General features: G+C 43.1%; 1 protein-coding gene across 1 annotated transcript in view; it reads right to left on the reverse strand.

Annotated features, from left to right (window-relative positions):
• The window catches only part of snx17 (sorting nexin 17), a 52,779-nt gene that overhangs the window by 7,176 nt on the left and 22,004 nt on the right, over window positions 1-23,599 (reverse strand). The window contains exons 5-11 of the mRNA XM_080790526.1: window positions 21,329-21,439; window positions 19,276-19,366; window positions 16,575-16,662; window positions 10,555-10,624; window positions 8,328-8,420; window positions 7,487-7,690; window positions 34-162 (exon numbers count right to left, since the gene is read on the reverse strand). Of these exons, the coding sequence (XP_080646652.1) occupies window positions 34-162; window positions 7,487-7,690; window positions 8,328-8,420; window positions 10,555-10,624; window positions 16,575-16,662; window positions 19,276-19,366; window positions 21,329-21,439 (786 nt within the window). The remainder of the gene's footprint in view (window positions 1-33; window positions 163-7,486; window positions 7,691-8,327; window positions 8,421-10,554; window positions 10,625-16,574; window positions 16,663-19,275; window positions 19,367-21,328; window positions 21,440-23,599) is intronic.

A 23,599-nucleotide genomic window follows, 5' to 3' on the forward strand; every position in this document is an offset into this window, starting at 1 on the left:
TGCAAGTCCATTTAAACTTGAAGACCTTCTTACCTGTGGACTGGTGATGGTGACCCACTGGAGGCGCTCCTTGCTCATCAGGTACTCGAAGGCCAGCTCCAACTTGACCTCGCACTTGGCCGAGCTGCAGGGATTGGCCGTGCCGTTAGCCACGGGAACCTGCTGTGATAGGAGGACAGACAGACACCAGATGGTTTATTTGGACAGGCTGAGAAAGCAAGCAGGCGTTAATAATTATGTAATCTAACCGTATGTGACCAGATTTGACTGAGAGACTGCCATCGGACAAATAAAATACAGCTTTTCACCAGAGTAAGTGTCAGAGCTGAAATCGACATGTAAATATGAAATAAATGCTTAAACATGTAGCTATAGGTGTAATGTTAGAGACCACAGAAGACATGTAAATATGAAATAAATGCTTAAACATGTAGCTATAGGTGTAATGTTAGAGACCACAGAAGTGAACCTTTCAAGCCTGTTTTCTCAACCCACGGTTTCTCTGTAAGACATTACTCTATAAGCCATATCTCCAAAACTGGTGGGTCAAACTGAACAACCAATATGTCAATTTGAAGCTGTGATTCCCTGCTTTCATATGACATGAAAAAACTAAAAGTCCAATGGCAGTCCCTCAGTCAAATCTTGTCACATATTGCGTGTCATCATTTTGGCCAGGAGGGTTTCGTCATATTCTAATACAGCCTGAAAACCCATTCTGACAATCCACACACTATCCGCTACTTGTGCTACTATTCTGCAAAATGCAACTTTTTGCAGATAAAGTAAAGTTTTTAAGACCGTGACGGAGTCCGACATACGTGGCGGGTAGGTCCCCTGTGAGGTTAGGTGGAGGGTTAGTAATGTCCAACATTACAGCGCTATTTATTACACTGCATTTCTATCAGAAATGCATTAACCCATTTCGGGCGGGAACCCCTTCTGGTGTTTTAACCCATTCTGACCTGAGATCAGATTCATATGAGGTTTTCCACTGACTGGACACACACTGGTCTGATGAACCCATTCTGACCCGAGATCAGATTCTAAAAATGTCAGTCGGTCTTCGATTTTTCAAAAATAGCAGACCTACAAGCTCGTAGCGCGCCACTCGGTGGCGCGCTATGAGCTTGTAGATCTGCTATTTTTCAATAGCTATAAGCATAACATGATGCTAACACCAAAATGGGTTCCCGGTCAGAATGGGTTAAGCATTATGTTATACTTTAGCTATTGTGAAATAGCAGATCTACAAGCTCATAGCGCGGCACCGAGTGCCACACTACCACGCTTGTAGGTCTGCTAAAAAAAATTAATCATGAAAATGTGGCACAAATTTGGAATATATATATTCTTTCAGAGTGAACGTTTTTAAATAAAATCTTTGCTTCTGGGGAGGTTCCACTGGAACCTTTTTAGGGGGTCCTTGACATGAAATATTGAGCACCACTGACATAGAAACATAGAGTTTTTCGGAAAACTGTCATGATTTAGAAGACATTTGTAGAATTGTCCTCAGGTCTAAATGGGTTAATCAGATAGCATTTCTGTCAGAAATGCAGCTACCAGACTGGTAATTCTGTCAGAAAGCAATTTATCACACCTGTGGCTTCTGCGTTCGGTTCGGTGCGACTCAAAGTGACTACTGGGTTTGGCTGCTGGATTCAAGGGGTTGCCAGGTTGGGGTACTATGTCTGGCAGATAAGATTCAAGGGGTTGCCAGGTTGGGGTACTATGTCTGGCAGATATGATTCAAGGGGTTGCCAGGTTGGGGTACTATGTCTGGCAGATATGATTCAAGGGGTTGCCAGGTTGGGGTACTATGTCTGGCAGATATAGTTTATCATCCGATTTCACCCGAGTGCGAGTTGGGACTGATGATCCACCATCACCAAAACACAAAATGAGAGAATATCATAAGTTAGAAAGAATGGCGTTAGAATGGTGTTCCTGGTTGGAATAACGTGTTCCTTCCACACTCTATACGTCCAACCAGGGAAACTCCCCCCCTGTCAGGTGTAAAGGAGCAACTTGGACACTCAGGCATGAAGGAAACATGAGTTCAAGTCCGTTGCTCTCCCCTTGTCCCCCATATATGGGGACTAGGTTGGTGGAGGGTGTGTAGAGCCCAGGATCACATTAGATGATTGACACAGGGGTGAAAAATGGGTTACAAAATCGTGGGATAAAAAATATATATAAAAAAAAAAGAATGGTGTTCCATTCCTCCAGCAGAGTTCCAGACACTTCTATTCTATTGTCAAGGCACATCTGAAGCTGATCTGGGGGCTCGTATTGGCCGTGGTCCAACACCGTACTAAGAAGAATATAATGTTACAATGTAGGCATTTAGCAGACGCTCTTAATCCAGAGGGACTTACATTAAGCAAGAACAAAAAGCATGGCAATACATCACATGCATAAAAAAGTAATTATCATGAATCATACGCAAGCTAAGAACGTAACAGTGGAATATCTATATAATGAAAACTATGCATGTATACTTTATAGTGCTATGTCTACATAAGATGCTATAGGTCTACAAAAATGCTATCTTAAGGGGCCTTTAGTTTGCATACGCCTGTAAGGTCGTCTGGGCTAGGGCAAGTGCTACGGGCCCATGGTGGAGTCTGAAGAGGTGGCTTTTCAGACTACGGCGGAAGGTTGGGAGTGAGGCGGCAGTTCCGACTGTGATGGGAAGTGCATTCCATAGTTTGGGTCGGCTACATTTCTTACAAGAGGTGACTGAGGAGTACAGAGCCACTCAGTACTTTCCTGTGCACCAATTAGGCCTCCTCCCTCCTCACAACCCTCCCATGTAGCCCTCAGTTCACACACACAGATAAACATCATGATAGCATGAATGACTCGACGCACACAAACACACATTATGACAACTTTATCATACATATCCCTGTCGGACCGAAAAACCTTGTATAAAACCGTTACTTTGTAATGTAACCTAAGCAGTACTAGTGCTGCATGTATTTCTGTGTGCTGGCAGCCTGTGTGTGTGTGTGTAGGACGTAATACCAGGTCTGTTCCAAAAGAAGGTTCTCTCTCACCCCATCTCTCTTTCTTACACACACACACACACACACACACACACACACACACACACAACTGAAACTGTTTAAAAGTGTCTTCCTTGCGGAAACGTGCGCGTCATTTTCCCCTCATCACTGAGATCCCCTGGAGACAAAACGTCATGTGAGCTGAGACAGTTAAGTAGGATAACAGTACAGTGCGCCACTAAAGAGGATGTTTTTAATCGTTTGTTTGGGAAGGAAGCTCCTTATTAACCCAAGCATCCTATTCTGGGAATGTTAAATAAATTTAAAAAAAGGGGAGGGGAGAAAACTCATCAATGATCCCATCGCGTCATTTTGTGAGCTTGTAGATCAGCCATTTTCACTTTTTTTTGCACAACACGGTTGTCGACAAAAGTGTAAAATAATGCTTAATCCATTCTGGCTGGGAACCCCTTTTGGTGTTTTAAGCATTGCTATGCTTTAGCTGTGGAAAAATAGCAGATCTACAAGCTCATAGCTATACGAGCTCGTAGATCAGCCATTTTTGAAAAATCATGAAAATGTAGCGCAAATCTTTGAATATATATTCTTTCAGAGCGTTTTTTTGTTTTGTTTTTTAATATATTTTTTATCCCACGGTTTTGTAACCCATTTTTCACCCCTGTGTCAATCATCTAATGTGATCCTGGGCTCTACACACCCTCCACCAACCTGGGGAGAGCAACGGACTTAACTCATGCTTCCTTCATGCCCGAGTGTCCAAGTGTCTCCTTTACACCTGACAGGGGGGAGTTTCCCTGGTTGGACGTAGCGCGTGGAAGGAACACGTTATTCCAACCAGTTCCTTTCCCCTCCATCAGGCGCCCCGGCTGGCCAGGGGGAGGCAGTTTCAGAGCGTTTTTAACTCAAATCTTTGCTTCCAGGGGAGTCCCTGGAACAACATATTTTCAGATGAATACAGATAATTCTGGGTGTCCTTGACATGAGAAAGGTTGAGCACCACTGTCTGACATACAGTAGAAACATGGGGGGTTTTTTCAGAAAACTGGTAGGATTTAGAAGACATTTTTGTAGAAATGGGATGAGGCATGATGAGGCTGGTGGATCAATAAGACTCCGTGTCGGGGTAATTGAACTGATGAAGATGAACAGCATGGAGGGGTCACTAGGGGTCAGCACGTTCTGTCTGTTAGCAGGAACAGAAAGTGGTGCTTTGGCTCCGGCTGAATGGAGAAGTGGCGTTTCGTATTAAAGGACCACTTCACCACTTTTCAAAATGGACCATTATGGGTCTGTAACTCTGAGGCCCCTTTTCCACCGGTTGGTTCCCAATCAGTTCTTTTTGGTTTTTAGTCAGAGCACCAAAATTAATTACGTTAATTATGAATTGAGTGGAGAAAAACCATACCTATATTAGATTATTATCACCATGAAATTTCCCACCAATTTTGGAACTCTGGCTCATGGACTAAAAACCAAAAAGAAACTGCCGGTGGAAAAGGGTACGAATAGTACGATAGTGTACGAATGGAACCAAATGAACCTGTTGAAATTAAAAAAGGGTTGAGAATCACTGCTAGAGCCGTAAAAATCCCTGGGAATGTCTTTTCAAAAAGGGGTCTGTGGGCAAATTTAGTGTCAATTTGGGGGTCCTTGACATGACGGAGTTTGGGAACCACTGGTGTAGCGGTCAAACCCCCCCCCCACTCTGTAGCGGTCAAACCCCCCCCCCACACTCTCTGGGAGAAACATCTGCTCTCGCGGGCCTGACTGGATCAGGTCCAGCCCTTCTCTCCTACCACACTACCCCTCTCTGCTGTGAGAGAGGGCCAGCTGGATAACTTTACAAAAAGGAGAAGTGGTCAACTTAGCAAACGGTAGAGACATGAGAGAGTTAACATGTGGGGGGGGTCCCCGGAACATCCAGACCCCCAGGAATGAGCCAAGGGGGGCCCCGGGGCCGATTCCGGCGAGCCGCCTCGCGTTCCGAAACGGTTGAGAAATGACAGTTACCGTGTGTGTGGGGGTCCCCCAGGGGGTCCCTCTACTGTACTGTACTGTACTGTACCACCCCAAATCATCATATGTATATATACAGTTAATGTGTGTGTGTGTGTGTGTGTGTGTGTGTGTGTGTGTGTGTGTGTGTTAGGCTGCACAACAGTGACACTTGGTTGTGAAAACCAACCAAACCCAATTGTCGTGCTCGGACAGACCCAGCCAGCCAGCCGGGTGCAGGCTTTAGTTCCGACATACTATTGATCCGAAACGTCAATCCTAACCTAACCCTAACCGCAAGCACGGGAGCAGCGCATGTCGGACCATCGCTTTTTCGCATCGCATCGCATGTCCCCCCGCTTCGGATCTTCGGTGTGTCGGAAAAGCGTGCGCACCCCAGCCAGCCAGCCAGCCAGCCAGGGATGGACACAGCCAGCCAGCCAGGGATGGACACAGCCAGCCAGCCAGCCAGGGACGGACACAGCCAGCCAGCCAGCCACACATAGCTACTTAATGGAGTGGTTTGCACCACTCAATGATTGAAGAAAACACCACAATAAAAGAGTCCACTTACAGAGGAGGTGACCCGCCAGCACCTCATGAAGAAAACAACATAACAAAGAGTCCACTTACAGAGGAGGTGACCCGCCAGCACCTCATGAAGAAAACACCACAATAAAAGAGTCCACTTACAGAGGAGGTGACCCGCCAGCACCTCATGAAGAAAACACCACAATAAAAGAGTCCACTTACAGAGGAGGTGACCCGCCAGCACCTCATGAAGAAAACAACACATAAAAGAGAGTCCACTTACAGAGGAGGTGACCCGCCAGCACCTCATGAAGAAAACACCACAATAACAGAGTCCACTTACAGAGGAGGTGACCCGCCAGCACCTCATGAAGAAAACAACACAATAAAAGAGTCCACTTACAGAGGAGGTGACCCGCCAGCACCTCATGTAAAATAACACATATTAAAAGAGTCCACTTACAGAGGAGGTGACCCGCCAGCACCTCATGTAAAATAACACATATTAAAAGAGTCCACTTACAGAGGTGACCCGCCAGCACCTCATGTAAAATAACACATATTAAAAGAGTCCACTTACAGAGGAGGTGACCCGCCAGCACCTCATGTAAAATAACACATATTAAAAGAGTCCACTTACAGAGGAGGTGACCCGCCAGCACCTCATGTAAAATAACACATATTAAAAGAGTCCACTTACAGAGGAGGTGACCCGCCAGCACCTCATGCGTGTGATAAAAGAGTCCACTTACAGAGGAGGTGACCCGCCAGCACCTCATGATACCTCAAAACACCACATAAAGAGTCCACTTACAGAGGAGGTGACCCGCCAGCACCTCATGATACCTCAAAACACCACATAAAGAGTCCACTTACAGAGGAGGTGACCCGCCAGCACCTCATGATACCTCAAAACACCACATAACAGAGTCCACTTACAGAGGAGGTGACCCGCCAGCACCTCATGCGTGTGATAACAGAGTCCACTTACAGAGGAGGTGACCCGCCAGCACCTCATGCGTGTGATAACAGAGTCCACTTACAGAGGAGGTGACCCGCCAGCACCTCATGATACCTCAAAACACCACATAACAGAGTCCACTTACAGAGGAGGTGACCCGCCAGCACCTCATGCGTGTGATAACAGAGTCCACTTACAGAGGAGGTGACCCGCCAGCACCTCATGCGTGTGATAACAGAGTCCACTTACAGAGGAGGTGACCCGCCAGCACCTCATGATACCTCAAAACACCACATAAAGAGTCCACTTACAGAGGAGGTGACCCGCCAGCACCTCATGATACCTCAAAACACCACATAACAGAGTCCACTTACAGAGGAGGTGACCCGCCAGCACCTCATGCGTGTGATAACAGAGTCCACTTACAGAGGAGGTGACCCGCCAGCACCTCATGCGTGTGATAACAGAGTCCACTTACAGAGGAGGTGACCCGCCAGCACCTCATGCGTGTGATAAAAGAGTCCACTTACAGAGGAGGTGACCCGCCAGCACCTCATGCGTGTGATAAAAGAGTCCACTTACAGAGGAGGTGACCCGCCAGCACCTCATGAAAACAACACAACAAAGAGTCCACTTACAGAGGAGGTGACCCGCCAGCACCTCATGAAAACAACACATAACAGAGTCCACTTACAGAGGAGGTGACCCGCCAGCACCTCATGCGTGTGATAAAAGAGTCCACTTACAGAGGAGGTGACCCGCCAGCACCTCATGCGTGTGATAAAAGAGTCCACTTACAGAGGAGGTGACCCGCCAGCACCTCATGATACCTCAAAACACCACATAAAGAGTCCACTTACAGAGGAGGTGACCCGCCAGCACCTCATGCGTGTGATAAAAGAGTCCACTTACAGAGGAGGTGACCCGCCAGCACCTCATGCGTGTGATAAAAGAGTCCACTTACAGAGGAGGTGACCCGCCAGCACCTCATGCGTGTGACCTTGAAGCTGCCCTCCTTCATCTGCTCGTTGGGCAGCTTGACGTGGAAGTTCAGCTCGTTGTTGCCGGCGCTGACGATCACGTGACAGCCCTTCTCGGGGAAGTCGGTGACGCAGGGGTCGAACTTTATGTAGCCGAAATATTTGAGCGTCTGACCTAGACGGATGAACTGGTGGAGAAAAAAAAAGGACAAATAAGTAACAAAAAAAAGAAAAAAAAATCGGGCAATTTTTCTTAAATCCTCGAAATGGTTTTATGTGACCTGATTATTTTCCAAAGGATCCTCCAGAGGGGAAGCAAATGCAAAAGGAATTTAACCCATTGTGGGCGGGAACCCCTTTTGGTGTCTTAAGCATTGTTACACTTTAGTTATTGAAAAAATAGCAGATCTACAAGCACCGAGTGCCGCGCTACGAGCTTGTAGGTCTCCTATTTTTGAAAAATCGCGCAAATTCTTTGAATATATATTCTTTTAGAGCGTTTTAACTCAAATCTTTGTTTCTGCAGGGAGGTCCCTGGAACAACATATTTTCAGATGGGGGTCCACACACAGCCTAATACATATAATAGCAAAGAAAATAGCAGATCTACAAGCTCATAGCGCGCCACCGAGTGGCGCGCTACGAGCTTGTAGGTCTTGCTATTTTTGAAAAATCGAAGAACGACTGACATAGAAACATAGCTTTTTCAGAAAACTGTCAGGATGTAGAAGACATTTATAGAATCTGATCTCAGGTCAGAATGGGTTAAAAGGCGAGACACATTTCCAAGGTCGGGCCGTATTCACAGTGGATGGTATTTCTTACCTCCTTCTTGGAGCCTTTCTCCTGCAGAGACTTCAGCTGCCGGTGCTGGTCTTTGTTGACGAGAATCCAGCCTCGCTCAATGTCAGACACCGTCTGGAAGGGGCAGAGGAGAAACCAGGCATGGAGGCACTCATTCTCCTTTGTAGTGATGAAGGCATTCAGCCACTTCAACGCTGGCATTATAAGTCATTATGAAGTAGATGAAAACTTTCTGCATTTTCAAAAGCTCGTAGTGATCTACAAGATCACAGGGAATCGCATTAATACACGCTGTGAGCTTGTAGATCAGCTATGTTTTCCCCCATTTGTCGTACCATGAGGTATTTTGGGCTAGTGATCATGTAATTTTCTAACATTGAATCAATTATTATTATCATTATTATTTAAATGCAATCATCAAAATGACAAACGCAAATGCTCAGACACATAGATGACCGACGGTGTTCTTGGACTGCTACACTTTTTAATTAATTTATCAAGCCAGTCATCTCTAAACAGCTTAAGAAAATATAGCACAGTTGATACAGCTAAGGAGATCAGATATAAACAGGAACACAAGGTAATACAAATACAAGTACAAATACAAGACAAACCATGTCAACGTGAATAGTCTCTTCAATAGTTTTAATTTAGTTATAGTCACATTTTAGTCACCTGGATTAGTCTTGGCGTTAAGTCTAGTTTTAGTCGACTAAATCTACAGTTGATTTAATCGACTAAAATGTATTTTGACGGGCCTTGATGCCGTTGTAATGATGATGATTTTACACTTGCTGAAAATAGCAGATCTATAAGCTCACAACGCGTCGCAGCGTGACGCATTGTGAGCTTGTAGATCTGCTATTTTCAGCATGCAACCAAGTGTAAAATCTCTTGTCCACTAGTCCCTTCCTAGCATTTTAGTCTAGTTTTTATTTGTTGACGAAATTGTCAGTATATTTAGTCTTATAGTTTTAGTCATCATGGCTTAGTTTTCATTTAGTTTCCATTTAGATTTCATCAGTGGAAAAAGTTAGTTACTTAGTTTTAGTCGACGAAAACAACACTGATCAATTGATGGGCCCAAGAGAAAACACCTTTTATAAGATTAGATATTGATGTCTTGATTGTAATGAAAACGTAATAAATAAAAGCATAAGAAGTTGATGAAAAGTAGGCAAATGCCTCCCCCCCCCCACCCCACATTTTCTGTTTAGCTCCATTGTTCTGGGGGTTTAGTAAAAAAGGACCTCTTGTTTTCATTAACTGTGCATACTACTAGTGTGTTCCTGAAAGTGAATGCCTGTGTCTGTTCCAGCCATGTTGTGAAATGAAACAGGCAAAAGGTTTAAAAAACCCACTGATGACATTTGTACTGACCCCCATACTAAGATGAGAGAACATATTACTCCAGTTTTGGCTTCACTGCACTGGCTTCCGGTCGTTTTTTAGGATTGATTCTAAATTTATTTTACTCGTTTATAAAGCTCTCAATGGTCTCGCACCTTCCTACCTACATGACTGCCTGCCTAAATATGTGCCAAACCGCCCCCTAAGGTCTTCCACTGCTGGCCTGCTCGCTTTGCCTAAAAAAAATGTCAACAAAAAAATACGGGGAAGCAGCTTTTTGCTTCTACGGGCCGACGGCGTGGAACAAACTCCCACTGTACCTTCGACAGGCAGCCTCTGTAGTTTAACAAACTCCCACTGTACCTTCGACAGGCAGCCTCTGTAGTTTAATAACACTGTAGCTTCGACAGGCAGCCTCTGTAGTTTAATAACACTGTACCTTCGACAGGCAGCCTCTGTAGTTTAATAACACTGTACCTTCGACAGGCAGCCTCTGTAGTTTAATAACACTGTACCTTCGACAGGCAGCCTCTGTAGTTTAATAACACTGTACCTTCGACAGGCAGCCTCTGTAGTTTAATAACACTGTAGCTTCGACAGGCAGCCTCTGTAGTTTAATAACACTGTACCTTCGACAGGCAGCCTCTGGAGACATTTTTAAAGCACAGCTCAAGACCCACTTCTACACTCTTGCTTTTAATTGATCTTTAATTTTTTTTGTGTTATTCAAGTCCTCACTGTATTGCATTACTGCCGTTAGTTTTCAATGTTTATGCCTTGGCTTTTCTTTTCTTTCTTTCTCCATTGCTCTGTAAAGCACTTTGAGCTGCATTTCATGTCATGAAAGGTGCTATTATACAAATTAAAGTTGTATTATTTATTGTGTTATTATACATACCTGGGCATACAGCAGGTTAAGGCCCACTCGGTTCTCCATGACATCATTATCATACGCCAGATCCCAGTAGCTGCAGGTGGGGTGAGGGGAGGGGGAGAAAAGGTATTTAGTGTACAGTGGTCGACAACTACATAAATTCACAATCAATTGCTCCAGTGGTTCAAAGTCCAAACCATCTGAAAAGCACCCCAAGAATTGTCAAAAATGTAGAACACATTTAATCCATTTTGGGCGGGAACCCCCTTTTGGTGTTTTAAAGCATTATGTTATACTTTAGCTATTGAAAAATAGCAGATCTACAAGCTCTACGAGCTTGTAGGTCTGCTATTTTTGAAAAATCGTGAAAATGTGGCGCAGATCTTTGAATATATATTCTTTCAGAGCGAACGTTTTTAACTCAAATCTTTGCTTCTGGGGGGGAGGGTCCCTGGAACAACATATTTTCAGATGGGGGGTCGGCAGGTAAATACATATATTTCTGGGGGTCCTTGACATGAAAATGAAAGAGAACCACTGATATAAAAACATAGTTTTTTTTTTCTTCAGAAAACTGTCAGGATTTAGATGACATTTGTAGAATCGACCTCAGGTCTAAATGGGTTAATGAAATGTGATTTGTGGATATATTAGTCGTCTCTTGATATCAGCATTCCCAGAAAAACGAAGGCTGTTATATTGTTGCTCATAAACTTTAATCAAGCATCAACAGTTGACACCGTCTGGCAGCCGGCCCAGAATGTGAACCCTAGAGTTCAACTTCTTTCAATAAGTTGTGTTTGGGCTACAGAGAGACATAAATACATACTGTACATAGTCAGTATGCATGTGCACGTGTGTGTGTGTGTGTGTGTGTGTGTGTGTGTGTGTGTGTGTGTGTGTGCGTGTGTTCCACTTTCCTGCTTGGAAGTTATCTCATTTTAAATCAGTGTTATGTTGGTTATCATTAAAATAACTGTTGGGAAATATACACAGATGTCTTTGTTATTACCAGTAAGACGTGCAAACGCGGGAAGCGAACGCAGCTCGTACATATTTGGGTTTTGGACGTATAGCTGCTTTGGGGACTCCTTATATGGTTATGGCTGAGTCATGGTGACGTAATCACTCAGCTCCATATATGGGCACAAAAGCGGGACTGACAGACAGACAGACAGACAGACAGACAGACAGACAGACACACAGACATGATCTGCTAGGTCTCATAGTAAGTGCTCACTGCGTTCGCAATCACTGCGTTCGCAAGAATGACATAATGAGGCCTGTGCCAGCTTAGCTGGTGTGGTTTGGGCTTAAAGGAGGTATATATATCGTCAAAAACTTTGTGAGGTTTGATAGAGGATTCACTATTGAATATTTGCACAAACAACTCAGCAACTTTCCGATGAATCTCTGCCTTCTCAATGTCCCTCGTTAGCATCTCTCCCTCCCCATCTCGATGTCGATGCAGTAATCTGGGCATACCTTTGAAATATTACATTTTCCGCGGGTAGCAAACTTCTGAGTCATGGAGGGAATGGAGTCGTTAACCCATTTTGAGCAGAAACCCCTTTTGGTGTTTTAAAGCATTATGTTATACTTTAGCTATTGAAAAATAGAAGATCTACAAGCTCATAGCGCGGCACCGAGTGCGGCACTACGAGCTTGTAGTTCTGCTATTTTTGAAAAATCGTGAATATGTGGCGCAAATCTTTGAATATACATTCTTTCAGAGCGAACGTTTTTAACTGAAATCTTTGCTTCATGGGGGGGGGTCCCTGGAACATCATATTTTCAGATGGGGGTCGGCGGCCAAATGAAGATAATTCTAGTCAACTGCCTTGACATGAAATAGTTTAAGAACCGCTGAACACAAGGTTTTTAGAAGGATTTAGAAGACATTTGTAGACCATGCTTCTAATTTTCCCATTTTGTAGATCTCGGTGACTCGGTCGAAATGGGCTAAAGGAGGTAATTGTTGACAAAGTTAACCGGCCACATTAGCAATTCAATAACCGCAGCAGGGAGAAGATGGAGAATGAAGAATATAGTGAGCGAAGACCGGGATGAAAGAGAGAGAGAGAGAGAGAGAGAGAGAGGACTAACTCAGTCCTCACATCTGCATCTCTTTTTCAGCTAGAATTAGAATTTCAAGTAAATGCATAATGTTATTAAAAAATTCATATCACATTTCATGCAAACCAGACTGCTTTGATGGCTCCGTACAAAAGACAAGAGATCATTATTTCCATTGTGTCACTAAATGACTAAAATGTCCTTGTCCACTTTTTTCATTCACTTTCACATGCATGGCAAAAATAACTAAATCATAAGCCTCATCAATAAGCCTTATTTCTATACATTAGTTATTAATATCGTAAGATTTTAAGCACGCTCGCAATATTTGGTGATAATAATGGTTAACATTTTTTTCCACAGATCTAACGTCGTTGACCTTTATCTCAATAATAAAGCTAGCTACAATCTGTGTGTTTCATGTGTTTCCCCAGAGAGGCAATGTCCAAACTACAATAAAGATGGTGGCGCTTCATGTCCAAACTACAATAAAGATGGTGGCGCTTCATGTCCAAACTACAATAAAGATGGTGGCACTTCATGTCCAAACTACAATAAAGATGGTGGCGCTTCATGTCCAAACTACAATAAAGATGGTGGCACTTCATGTCCAAACTACAATAAAGATGGTGGCGCTTCATGTCCAAACTACAATAAAGATGGTGGCGCTTCATGTCCAAACTACAATAAAGATGGTGGCGCTTCATGTCCAAACTACAATAAAGATGGTGGTGCTTCATGTCCAAACTACAATAAAGATGGTGGCGCTTCATGTCCAAACTACAATAAAGATGGTGGCGCTTCATGTCCAAACTACAATAAAGATGGTGGCGCTTCATGTCCAAACTACAATAAAGATGGTGGCGCTTCATGTCCAAACTACAATAAAGATGGTGGCGCTTCATGTCCAAACTACAACAAAGATGGTGGCGCTTCATGTCCAAACTACAACAAAGATGGTGGCGCTTCATGTCCAAACTACAATAAAGATGGTGGCGCTTCATGTCCAAACTACAATAAAGATGGTGGCGCTTCATGTCCAAACTACAACAAAGATGGTGGCGCTTCATGTCCAAACTACAACAAAGATGGTGGCGCTTCATGTCCAAACTACAACAAAGATTGTGGCGCTTCATGTCCAAACTACAACAAAGATGGTGGCGCTTCATGTCCAAACTACAATAAAGATGGTGGCACTTCATGTCCGAACTACAATAAAGATGGTGGCGCTTCATGTCTGAACTACAATAAAGATGGTGGCACTTCATGTCTGAACTACAATAAAGATGGTGGCGCTTCATGTCCAAACTACAATAAAGATGGTGGCACTTTGAGTGTCCAGTCCGGTGCACCGTCTGGCCGGGAACCCCTTTTGGTGTTTCAAGCATCATGTTATACTTTAGCTATTGAAAAATAGCAGATCTACAAGCTCATAGCGCGCCACCGAGTGGCGCGCGATGAGCTTGTAGATCTGCTATCTTTGAAAAATCGAAGAACGACTGACATAGAAACATAGCTTTTTCAGAAAACTGTCGTAGATGTAGAAGACATTTTTAGAATCTGATCTCAGGTCAGAAAGAATGGGTTAAAATATAATATTTGTATCCATTAAACGTGTTTAACTTTAACTAGGGGGTCTCCCCCCAGCCGTTACAATACCCTCGGTGCTCTGCACTAGTCCACACAGTGAAACTAGGTCAGGGGCAAACAGCCGTTCCTTCAGGCGGACAGGCAGAAAAGTCAACATCCTGTTGTACCTCTCAGTCGGCAGGGGGTCGAAATGGGTGACGAAACGAAGGACGGAGATAAAGGAGGAGGAGGGCAGATGTCACGTACAGAAGAGCATTCATTAACTCCAGAGGCGTGCTATAGTGACACACAGATGTGGCATCAATCAGGTCAAAACTAAAGGCCAGACATTTGGTTGACCGAGTGGATCTAACCCTTTTCCTATTATTTGTCTTCACTGAATAAAGTTCTTTTTGACTAACCCATTTTGACCCGACGTCGATTCTACAAAACGTCTTCTAAATCAAGACAGTTTTCTGAAAAAACCCCATGTTTCTATATCAGTCGTTCTCAAACGTTTTCATGTCAAGGAGGACCCCCAAAAATGTATGTAATTGGCCGCCGACCCCCCATCTGAAAATATGTTGTTCCAGGGACCCCCCCCCCCCCCCCCCCAGAAGGCAAAGGTTTGAGTTAAAAGCGTTCGCTCTGAAAGAATATAATTATATTCAAAGATATTTGTGCCACATTTTCACGATTTTTCAAAAATAGCAGACCTACAAGCTTGGTGCCGCGCTATGAGCTTGTAGATCTGCTATTTTTCAATAGCTAAAGCATAACACAATGCTTGAAACACCAAAAGGGGGTTCCCGTTCAGAATGGACTAAGCATGTTGGGGCCCGTGTCATTTTTCTGGCTGCGTGCTGATGTCCTGTTCTCTGCAGGTTAAATACTTTGCGGATATACTTCTATACGGTCCATATGGTCCCACTTATACACGGAGCAGCTGGAGACATGCTGGAGCAATTTCAGGTTAACCCATTCTGACCTGAGATCAGATTCATACGAGGTTTCCACTGGACACACACTGGTCTGATTAACCCATTCTGACCTGAGATCAGATTCTAAAAATGTCAGTCGCTCTTCGATTTTTCAAAAATAGCAGACCTACAAGCTCGTAGCGCGCCACCAAGTGGCGCGCTATGAGCTTGTAGATCTGCTATTTTTTTAAAGCTAAAGCATAACATGATGCTAAAACCAAAATGGGTTCCCGTTCAGAATGGGTTAAGAGCCCCTTTGGCTTTGCTGGGGCGACAGTTAAACCCACCAACTGTCTGGTCAGAACAACTGCAGTATACTTTGAAGGGAAATACTCACTCCGGCCCATGTTTCAAATTAAACGCCGCATGCCGGGGACTTTGCAGAAGACGCCGGTCCAGTCAGAGTCACATGTTCATAATACACATACAGTCTGCTCTGATGTCTTACTTAACCCAATTAGTTAGCCTGACTTCGACATTTCGAAATGACAGTTTGCTGGAAAAACCTATGTTTCTACTGTATATCACTCACTGGCGCTCAAAGTTTCATAAAGGAACCCAAACATTATATGTAATTGGCCACCAACCCCCATCTGAAAGAATATATAGTCAAATATTTGCGCCACATTTTCATGATTTAAAAAAAATAATAGCAGATCTACAAGCTCGTAGGGCTTGTTGTAGATCTGGGAAAACACCAAAAGGGGTTCCTCCTGCCCAGAATGGATTAAGACCAATTTCATGGGTTTTATTTACAAATGTGAATCTTTTGCCTATACCTATATTCTTGCTGAAAAACTAAATTAATAATTGATAGCATTACACAAAACTGTGTAATGCTATCAGCCATCATTGACTCACTTTGGAGAAAATGTGCTGCATTCTGAACAAACAACATCTAAAAATAAGCCATTTACGGCAAAAAAGGTCTATATATATGTAAGATAAGTAGGTCCAATGTGATTAGATAATGAATGTATTAACACTGCCAAGATATACCTCCTAATGCCACTCTTAACATCAAGGCAATCTCATGTGAGCCCACACCATCTATTGGCACAATGGACAGTCTTAACATCACGTCCCGTGTTTTATGATTCTGACCGTTTTCTGAAAAACCTCCCGTTTCTATGCGTCAGTGGTTCTCAAACTATTTCATGTCAAGGAGCCGCCGAATTTTATGTATTTGACCGCCGACCCCCATCTCAAATTATGTTGTTCCAGGAGGGACCTCCCCAGAAGCAAAGATTTGAGTTAAAAATGTTCGCTCTGAAAGAATATATTATATTCACGATTTTTTCAATAGCTAAAGTAGAACATAACCCTTAAAACACCAAAAGGGGGTCCCCTTACAGAATGGATTAATAAAATTAAAAGTTAAAGTAGTGTCTGTGAGTGTGAGTGGGTGTTGTTGGGTACCTTTTACGTAGCAGTATGTGGAACTCCGAGCTTCGCAAGCTGGTGATGGATACGTACGGCAGCTCGAACTCCTGCAGCTTCCGTACAACTGATGGAGAGAGAGAGAGAGAAGGAGAATGAGAGGCAGACTAAGAGAGAGAGGCTGATCTCAAGGACATTTTAGATTACGCTGCTGACGACAACAAACACTGAGGGATGGGTCCATCTGGACTGATCCCAGCAGGGAGATGTGCATGTGTGCGTGTGTGTGTGTGTGTGTGTGTGTGCGTGCGTGCATGCGTGTGTGTGTGTGTGAGAGAGAGAGAGAGAGAGAGAGAGACAGACATGCGCATAAATGAGAAAAAAAGATCATCATCATCATCATCATCATCATCTGCCTGAGTGGTTAATGTATCAATAGACCACAGCTATTAAGTCAGAATCCATTTCACAAGGACAGTGAAAGGACAAGCTGTACAGTAAATGATGCTTGTTGCTAAATATGAGAAAGATATTGTAGAGATAGAGAGAGAATAGAGAGAGAATGACAAAAAAACTAGAGAAATTCATTTTGTAAAGTAAGGTTCTCTTTCTCTCTCTCTCTCCCCTAATCACTAGGATAAAAAGAACAGCCTGTCCCTCTATAATTTTTTATATAAAATAAAGGCGAAAGCCGCAATAAAAAACATTTCAAAGAACAGCTACAAAGTTAATGTTTTTCAGAACTTTTTTTGGCATTAATCAGTGCTATTGAACAGCCTTTACGTCTGTGTGTTGTTTCTCCATTGGACCCTCAAAATGTCCGCTATAAAGCAACTAACTCCACCACCTCATCCCTTCTCATGGAAGTAATTGACAATATATAAAGTTACAACACCAACTTTGATGAGGCAGTATCGCTTTGTTTTAAAAAATAAGGTTCTCTTTTTCCTGAGAAATGAACATTTTGGAGTTATGAGGTGTCCTCCCGACAGCAGAGATATGCAATACGCAGACCATGTTCAAACACCCATATCAATATGCTAGTTCCATTTTTTACACATTTTTAGCATATTGTACAAAGCTGCGTCACTTTGAGAATGGCGTAATAATCTCTACTCTCCATCTCCTCTCCTGTTGGACATTAAATCAATTCCTCTGGATATGCCATAATACTGTCAATAGTCCCAACGACCCGTTTTAAATTGATTGAGGCCTGCTGGGGATGGAGTTTAAACCCAGGAAACATGTGGCCCTACTCGATCACATTTAGTTTATCCCATTCTGACCCGAGATCAGATTCTAAAAATGTCTGTTTGAAAATGACAGTTTTCTGAAAAAGCTATGTTTCTATGTCAGTCGTTCTTTGATTTTTCAAAAATAGCAGACCTACAAGCTCGTAGCGCGCCACTCGGTGGCGCGCTATGAGCTTGTAGATCTGCTATTTTTCAATAGCTAAAGCATAACGTGATGCTAACACCGAAAGGGGTTCCCGCCCAAAATGGGTTATACTACACTATGCCAAAAAAGAAAGGAGAGAGAGAGAGAGAGAGAGAGAGAGAGAGAGAGAGAGAGAGAGACACAGACAAAATGCCTACAAAGTCCATAGAGTCCTATACAGTTTAGAGATTGTATTGTGCTCAACTGGCATCCATTCCAGCTCCAGAATGAGTGAATCTGGCAGAGAGTGACTTGGAGAGGCGTCTGGCATGAGGAAGTGGAAAAGTAAACCTTGGGTGAAGGAGAGACCCCACAGGACTTGTGAAAGAAAAGTAAACCTCGGGTGAATGAAGGAGAGACCCCACAGGGCTTGTGAAAGAAACCGAAGGCCTAGGAAGGAAATATACCGAAAGCCTTTCAACAGTGAATGCTTCATGTAGTATTTGTGTTAACAAGTCAAAATATTCTACACTATGTGATATATATATATATATATATATAAACCAGATCTCCAAAAAAAAAGTGAGACAAGGCCAAGTTCCGTTGGTTTCTGACCCAAAGGTAGCCGTTGTTTTCCTATTCTTAGAACATTCCAGCAAAAGGAATTAAATACCATGAAATGGGTTTACAGTACCTTTGTGATCTACTGTACCCACACCAGCCCAAAGCTGACAAGACGTTGAGAGAAAATAAACTATAGCCATGTATGAACTTTAGTTATTTAACAATCCACAGTATAACGTCTTTTCTTTTCTTTTGGCTTAAATCTCTTGATTTGAAAAATTGAAAAAGTGAGCACTTCTTTTTTTATATATATATATTTTTTTTATCCCACGATTTTGTAACCCATTTTCACCCCTGTGTCAATCATCTAATGTGATCCTGGGCTCTACACACCCTCCACCAACCTAGTCCCCCATATATGGGGGACAAGGGGAGACCAACCTAGTCCCCATATATGGGGGACAAGGGGAGAGCAACGTACTTGAACTCATGCTTCCTTCATGCCTGAGTGTCCAAGTTGCTCCTTTACACCTGACAGGGGGGAGTTTCCCTGGTTGGACGTCGTAGCACGTGGAAGGAACACGTTATTCCAACCAGTTCCTTTACCCTCCATCAGGCGCCCCGGCTGGCCAGGGGGAGGCAGTTTTACTGCATGTTTTTTGTGAGGGTATCTACCCTATAGGGGACACGTGGAGAACATGCAAACTCCACACAGAAAGGCCCTTTCGCCAACCCTGCCTCGGGTATATGGGCACTGATGACGCGGAGGAGGAAACACGCCGAAGTGAGCACTACTTACACGTTAAACCACCGTCCATGCCTTCCCGGACTAGGAACAGACTGAAGTAACCCACCAGGTCATCGGGGAGGTCAAGCTTCGATGCAACAGCCTGTAGATAAAGACAAAGAGCTGAGAGTTAAATGGTTGCATTATCGTCCTTCATGCATCGTTCTGAAGTCCATCTGAGGATCTGATGGTCAATATAGCGCATTTTTGCCTACAGCTGAATACTCAATTTACAATTTAGGCATTTAGCAGACGCTATTTAGGCCTGACGTAAAAATGTTTGCTCTGAAAGAATATATATTCAAAGATTTGTGCCGCATTTTCACGATTTTTCAAAAATATCAGACCTACAAGCTCGTAGCGTGCCACTCGGTGGCGCGCTATGAGCTTGTAGATCTGCTATTTTTCAACAGCTAAAGTATAACATAATGCTTAGTTAAAACACCAAAAGGGGTTCCCGTTCAGAATGGGTTCATCCAGAGCGATTTACATTAAGCAAGAACAAAGAAAGCATGGCAATACATCATATACATACATACAAAGTAGTTATCATAGTAATCATACGTAATCTAAGAACGTAACATGTAAAATGGAACTATGAATATATACACTATATAGTGCTATGTTTACATGCTATGTTTACATGCTATGTTTACGTGCTGTGTTTACATAAAATGCTATAAGTCTACATAAACTGCCATCTAAGTCTACATAAAATGCTGTCTAAAAGTTACATAAGTTGAGCCTTTTCATACGTCTGTAGGAGGTCGAGGCTATCCACCCTTTTCCTGGGCTGTGTGTGCTCCAGTTCCTGTTGATTTCATTGGATATCATTGGTATCATTGGTCATCTGACCAGTTTCATTGGCTTTCATTGGATCAAATCGACAGGAACTGGAGCACACACAGCCCAGAAAAAGTGTGGATAGGGCAAGTACGACGGAAAGTGCTATGGGCTAAGGGCCGATTCATACTCCTATTTTACCGCTGTAGTGCCGAAATGATTCCGGCTCGTCAGAAATTTTCAGTAGCACTGAAGAGCCTCAAATGACGTCACATTGTAGGCTCTACAGAGCCGAACCGACTTTTATTCGGCTCTAAAATAGGAGTAAGATGGCCCTAAGATGGAGTCTGAAGAGGTGCGTTTTCAGACTGCGGCGGAAGACTGGGAGACGTGGGAGTGATTCTGTAGTTCTGACTGCAATGGGAGACGTGGGAGTGAATCTGTAGTTCTGACTGCAATGGGAAGTGCATTCCATAGTTTTGGAGGCAGAAGGGAGAAGAGTTGTGGACGTGTGGAGCATTGTTGTCCCGGCGATATTAACTCCATTAGGTTAAAATGACAACTCTCAGTGACAAATTTCCAGTTGCAGCCCTCGAGTAGGACATTTTCTTTTACTTGAGATAAACCAAGTTTACACGCTTAGATAACATACTGCACAAACCTTTACACGCTTAGATAACATAAACATACTGAACAAACCTTTACAACTGCAGGAAACAACTTCTCCTTAACCTTCCTTAACCCCCTCATTCCTCCAACATGCTGTTCTTACGTCATCATTCACTCTTGTCTACTCTTTTCTCATGTCTGTCTTTCTTCCCTTTCCTTTTGCACATTAAATCCTTATTACCATAGTAATAATATAATTTATAGTAATAATAATAATATCCTTATTACCATATAGTAGTGGCTATTCTTTTAAATACCCGTACGGTGAAAGGAGAAGGCGTCAAAGTGCCAAGTGGGAGGGTGGAGTGGAGGGGGATTGCTTTATTTTGTTTGTATAACTGTCCAAACCATTAATCCAACCCATTGATCGACCTCTGTTCATAGACTATAGCAAAACTGTCCTGTTTCCCGTCTGTATGTAATTGTATGTACAAAAACAGAAAAGAGTAGCATAATATAATGTACTACATTTTTTTCCCCCTGTCTAAACCCCTCTATGTTGAATAAAAAAAACCTTAAAATTGAAGAAGGACTTTGCGCACCACCTAAAAAAAAAAGAAAATAAACTGAGGCTGAGGGCTTTAAATGTGAGTCAGCCAGAAGTTGAACGCACCTCAAGAACATCCTCCGTCTGGTCTGAAGACAGGATGTTCACCGTGACCTTCTGACCGTTGGAGAGGGAGATCTCCAGGGCGACCTCTTCTGTGGGAATCTGCTGGGTCTCCTGTGGTGGAACATCAAAGGCAAGGCATGAACGAACGATCAACTTCAGGTCAACCTGACGGTGCACGGTGGTCCTTCTGATTCAAACAACAGTCGGATATGCAGTTCAATCAGAAGCTGCTCGGGGGCAGAGTCGAGTTCCTTTGAAAGAACTTCTTCTTGTTGTAAATGCACTCCATGTAAAAACAAGACACAAGTGAAGTCACACTACAGTAGCTCACTAATCACGTGCAACAAACTGTAAATTAATATAGTGGTTGCAACTGTATTAATTGATTGCCCCGAGTCCATATCACTACGCCACCAAAAAATAGTTCCATGTGAGTGATAAAGGGGTCAAAGACTGAAAGTTGAACGAAAGTTGCGCTGATATTTTAGAAATAGGTCAACAATACAAATGACGCTGGTTTTGTGGATTAATTTACAACTTAAGTTAAAAATGTCTAAATGAAATGTGATTTCCACGATCGGTGTGGTTTACCAGGCTACGAAACAATGCCCCTTAGCTGTTATATATATGACAATATATCATGGCCTGTGAGATGTGACTTAATTGACTGAAGACGTCCTCCAACAGCAGAAGCTTTAAAGTGACAATAAAAAGGACAAAATATCGTATCATAAAGGGAAGACTGTGGAATAATCACCCAAACCCTGCAATCTGCTTATTAGATTGCAATCTTCTTATTAGATTATGAATTATTGTTGGTTTGTGTTGATCCATTTAGACCGGAGGCCGATTCTGAAACATTTCTATGCCAGTGGGTGCTCAACCTTTTCCACGTCAAGGACCCCCAGAATTATCTGTATTTGGCTGCGGACCCCCCCCCCCCCCCCATCTGAAAATATGTTGTTTCAGGGACCCCCACAGAAGCAAAGATTTGAGTTAAAAACGTTTGCTGTGAAATAATATATACTGTATTCAAAGATTTGTGCCACAAGACAATACATACATCAAAAACCAAACAAAATAAAAACAATATACATACAATACACACAAGGGGAGATATCTGCCTCTCTTCTCTATTGATGATCATAATACATACATACATGATCATAATACATACATAATACAAAGTACCTCAAACAGGTGCATCTGTTTCTACCTTAGAGTTATATATGAATAGAGAAGACACCCGAGTTCTCCTTCCATCCACTTGCATTAAGTTGCTCAAAAGCGCATGAGGCGATTTCACTCCTCCTTCCTGGTAGAAACAGAGTGCATTCTGGGACGGATTGCAATGGTGAGTCAGTGGCCCCAAACACATGAACGTGCTGCCGCTGAACGCGCACGAGCGTCGTCTGTCCGTCGTGAACGTGTACAACGATAGTCAACGGAGTAGCGTGTTCATGTGTTTGGGGCGTTCGCTTCCCGCGTTTGCGCGTCTTACTGGTATATACTCTAAAAATATCAGATATTGTTTAACCTGTAGAAACCTTAAACAGCTAAAGTATGACATAATCATATCATACTATATCATCATACGCACCCAGGGTGCAGTACCCCCCACGGCCACAAGGAAGGGGGGGGGGGGCAATATCTCACAAGGGGTAAGGGCTGGTGCTTAAAACACCAAAAGGGGTTCCCGTTTCCCGGAAAAGGACCAACACAAGGTCAGGTTTCATCCTCCGGACAGAATGAATGCAAGTTCACGGCAATCAGCCAATTCCATTATCAGATCGATTGTGTGTGAACTGTGAATGTAGACATGTTTGCCCTAAGGGGTAAAAAATAAAAAAAGTCCATGTGGTTTCATCCCTCATGCAGCACGAAGATGCACAGCAAATTCCATCTCTATCGACCCAGTTGTTTTCTAGATAAATTGGACAGAGATGGCTGGCAGGGCTAAAACTACACTGCACCATAAATGTACGTTATGTAACCATTTCAAGTGGTCATTATTGACACAAAATATTTACATGAACCCATTCTGGGCAGGAACCCCTTTTGGTGTTAGCATTATGTTATGCTTTAGCTATTTTTGAAAAATCAAAGAACGACTGACATAGAAACATAGCTTTTTCAGAAAACTGTCAGGATGTAGAAGACATTTTTAGAATCTGATCTCAGGGCAAAATTTTACGGTAACATTTCTCATGGTGGTTTAGGGTTATGGAAAAGTGTAGCAAATACCCCTAAGTATTTAATTTAAGTCATTCA

Source organism: Protomyctophum bolini (genome assembly GCF_963924005.1).
Source record: "Protomyctophum bolini genome assembly, chromosome: 19".
Taxonomy (NCBI): domain Eukaryota; kingdom Metazoa; phylum Chordata; class Actinopteri; order Myctophiformes; family Myctophidae; genus Protomyctophum; species Protomyctophum bolini.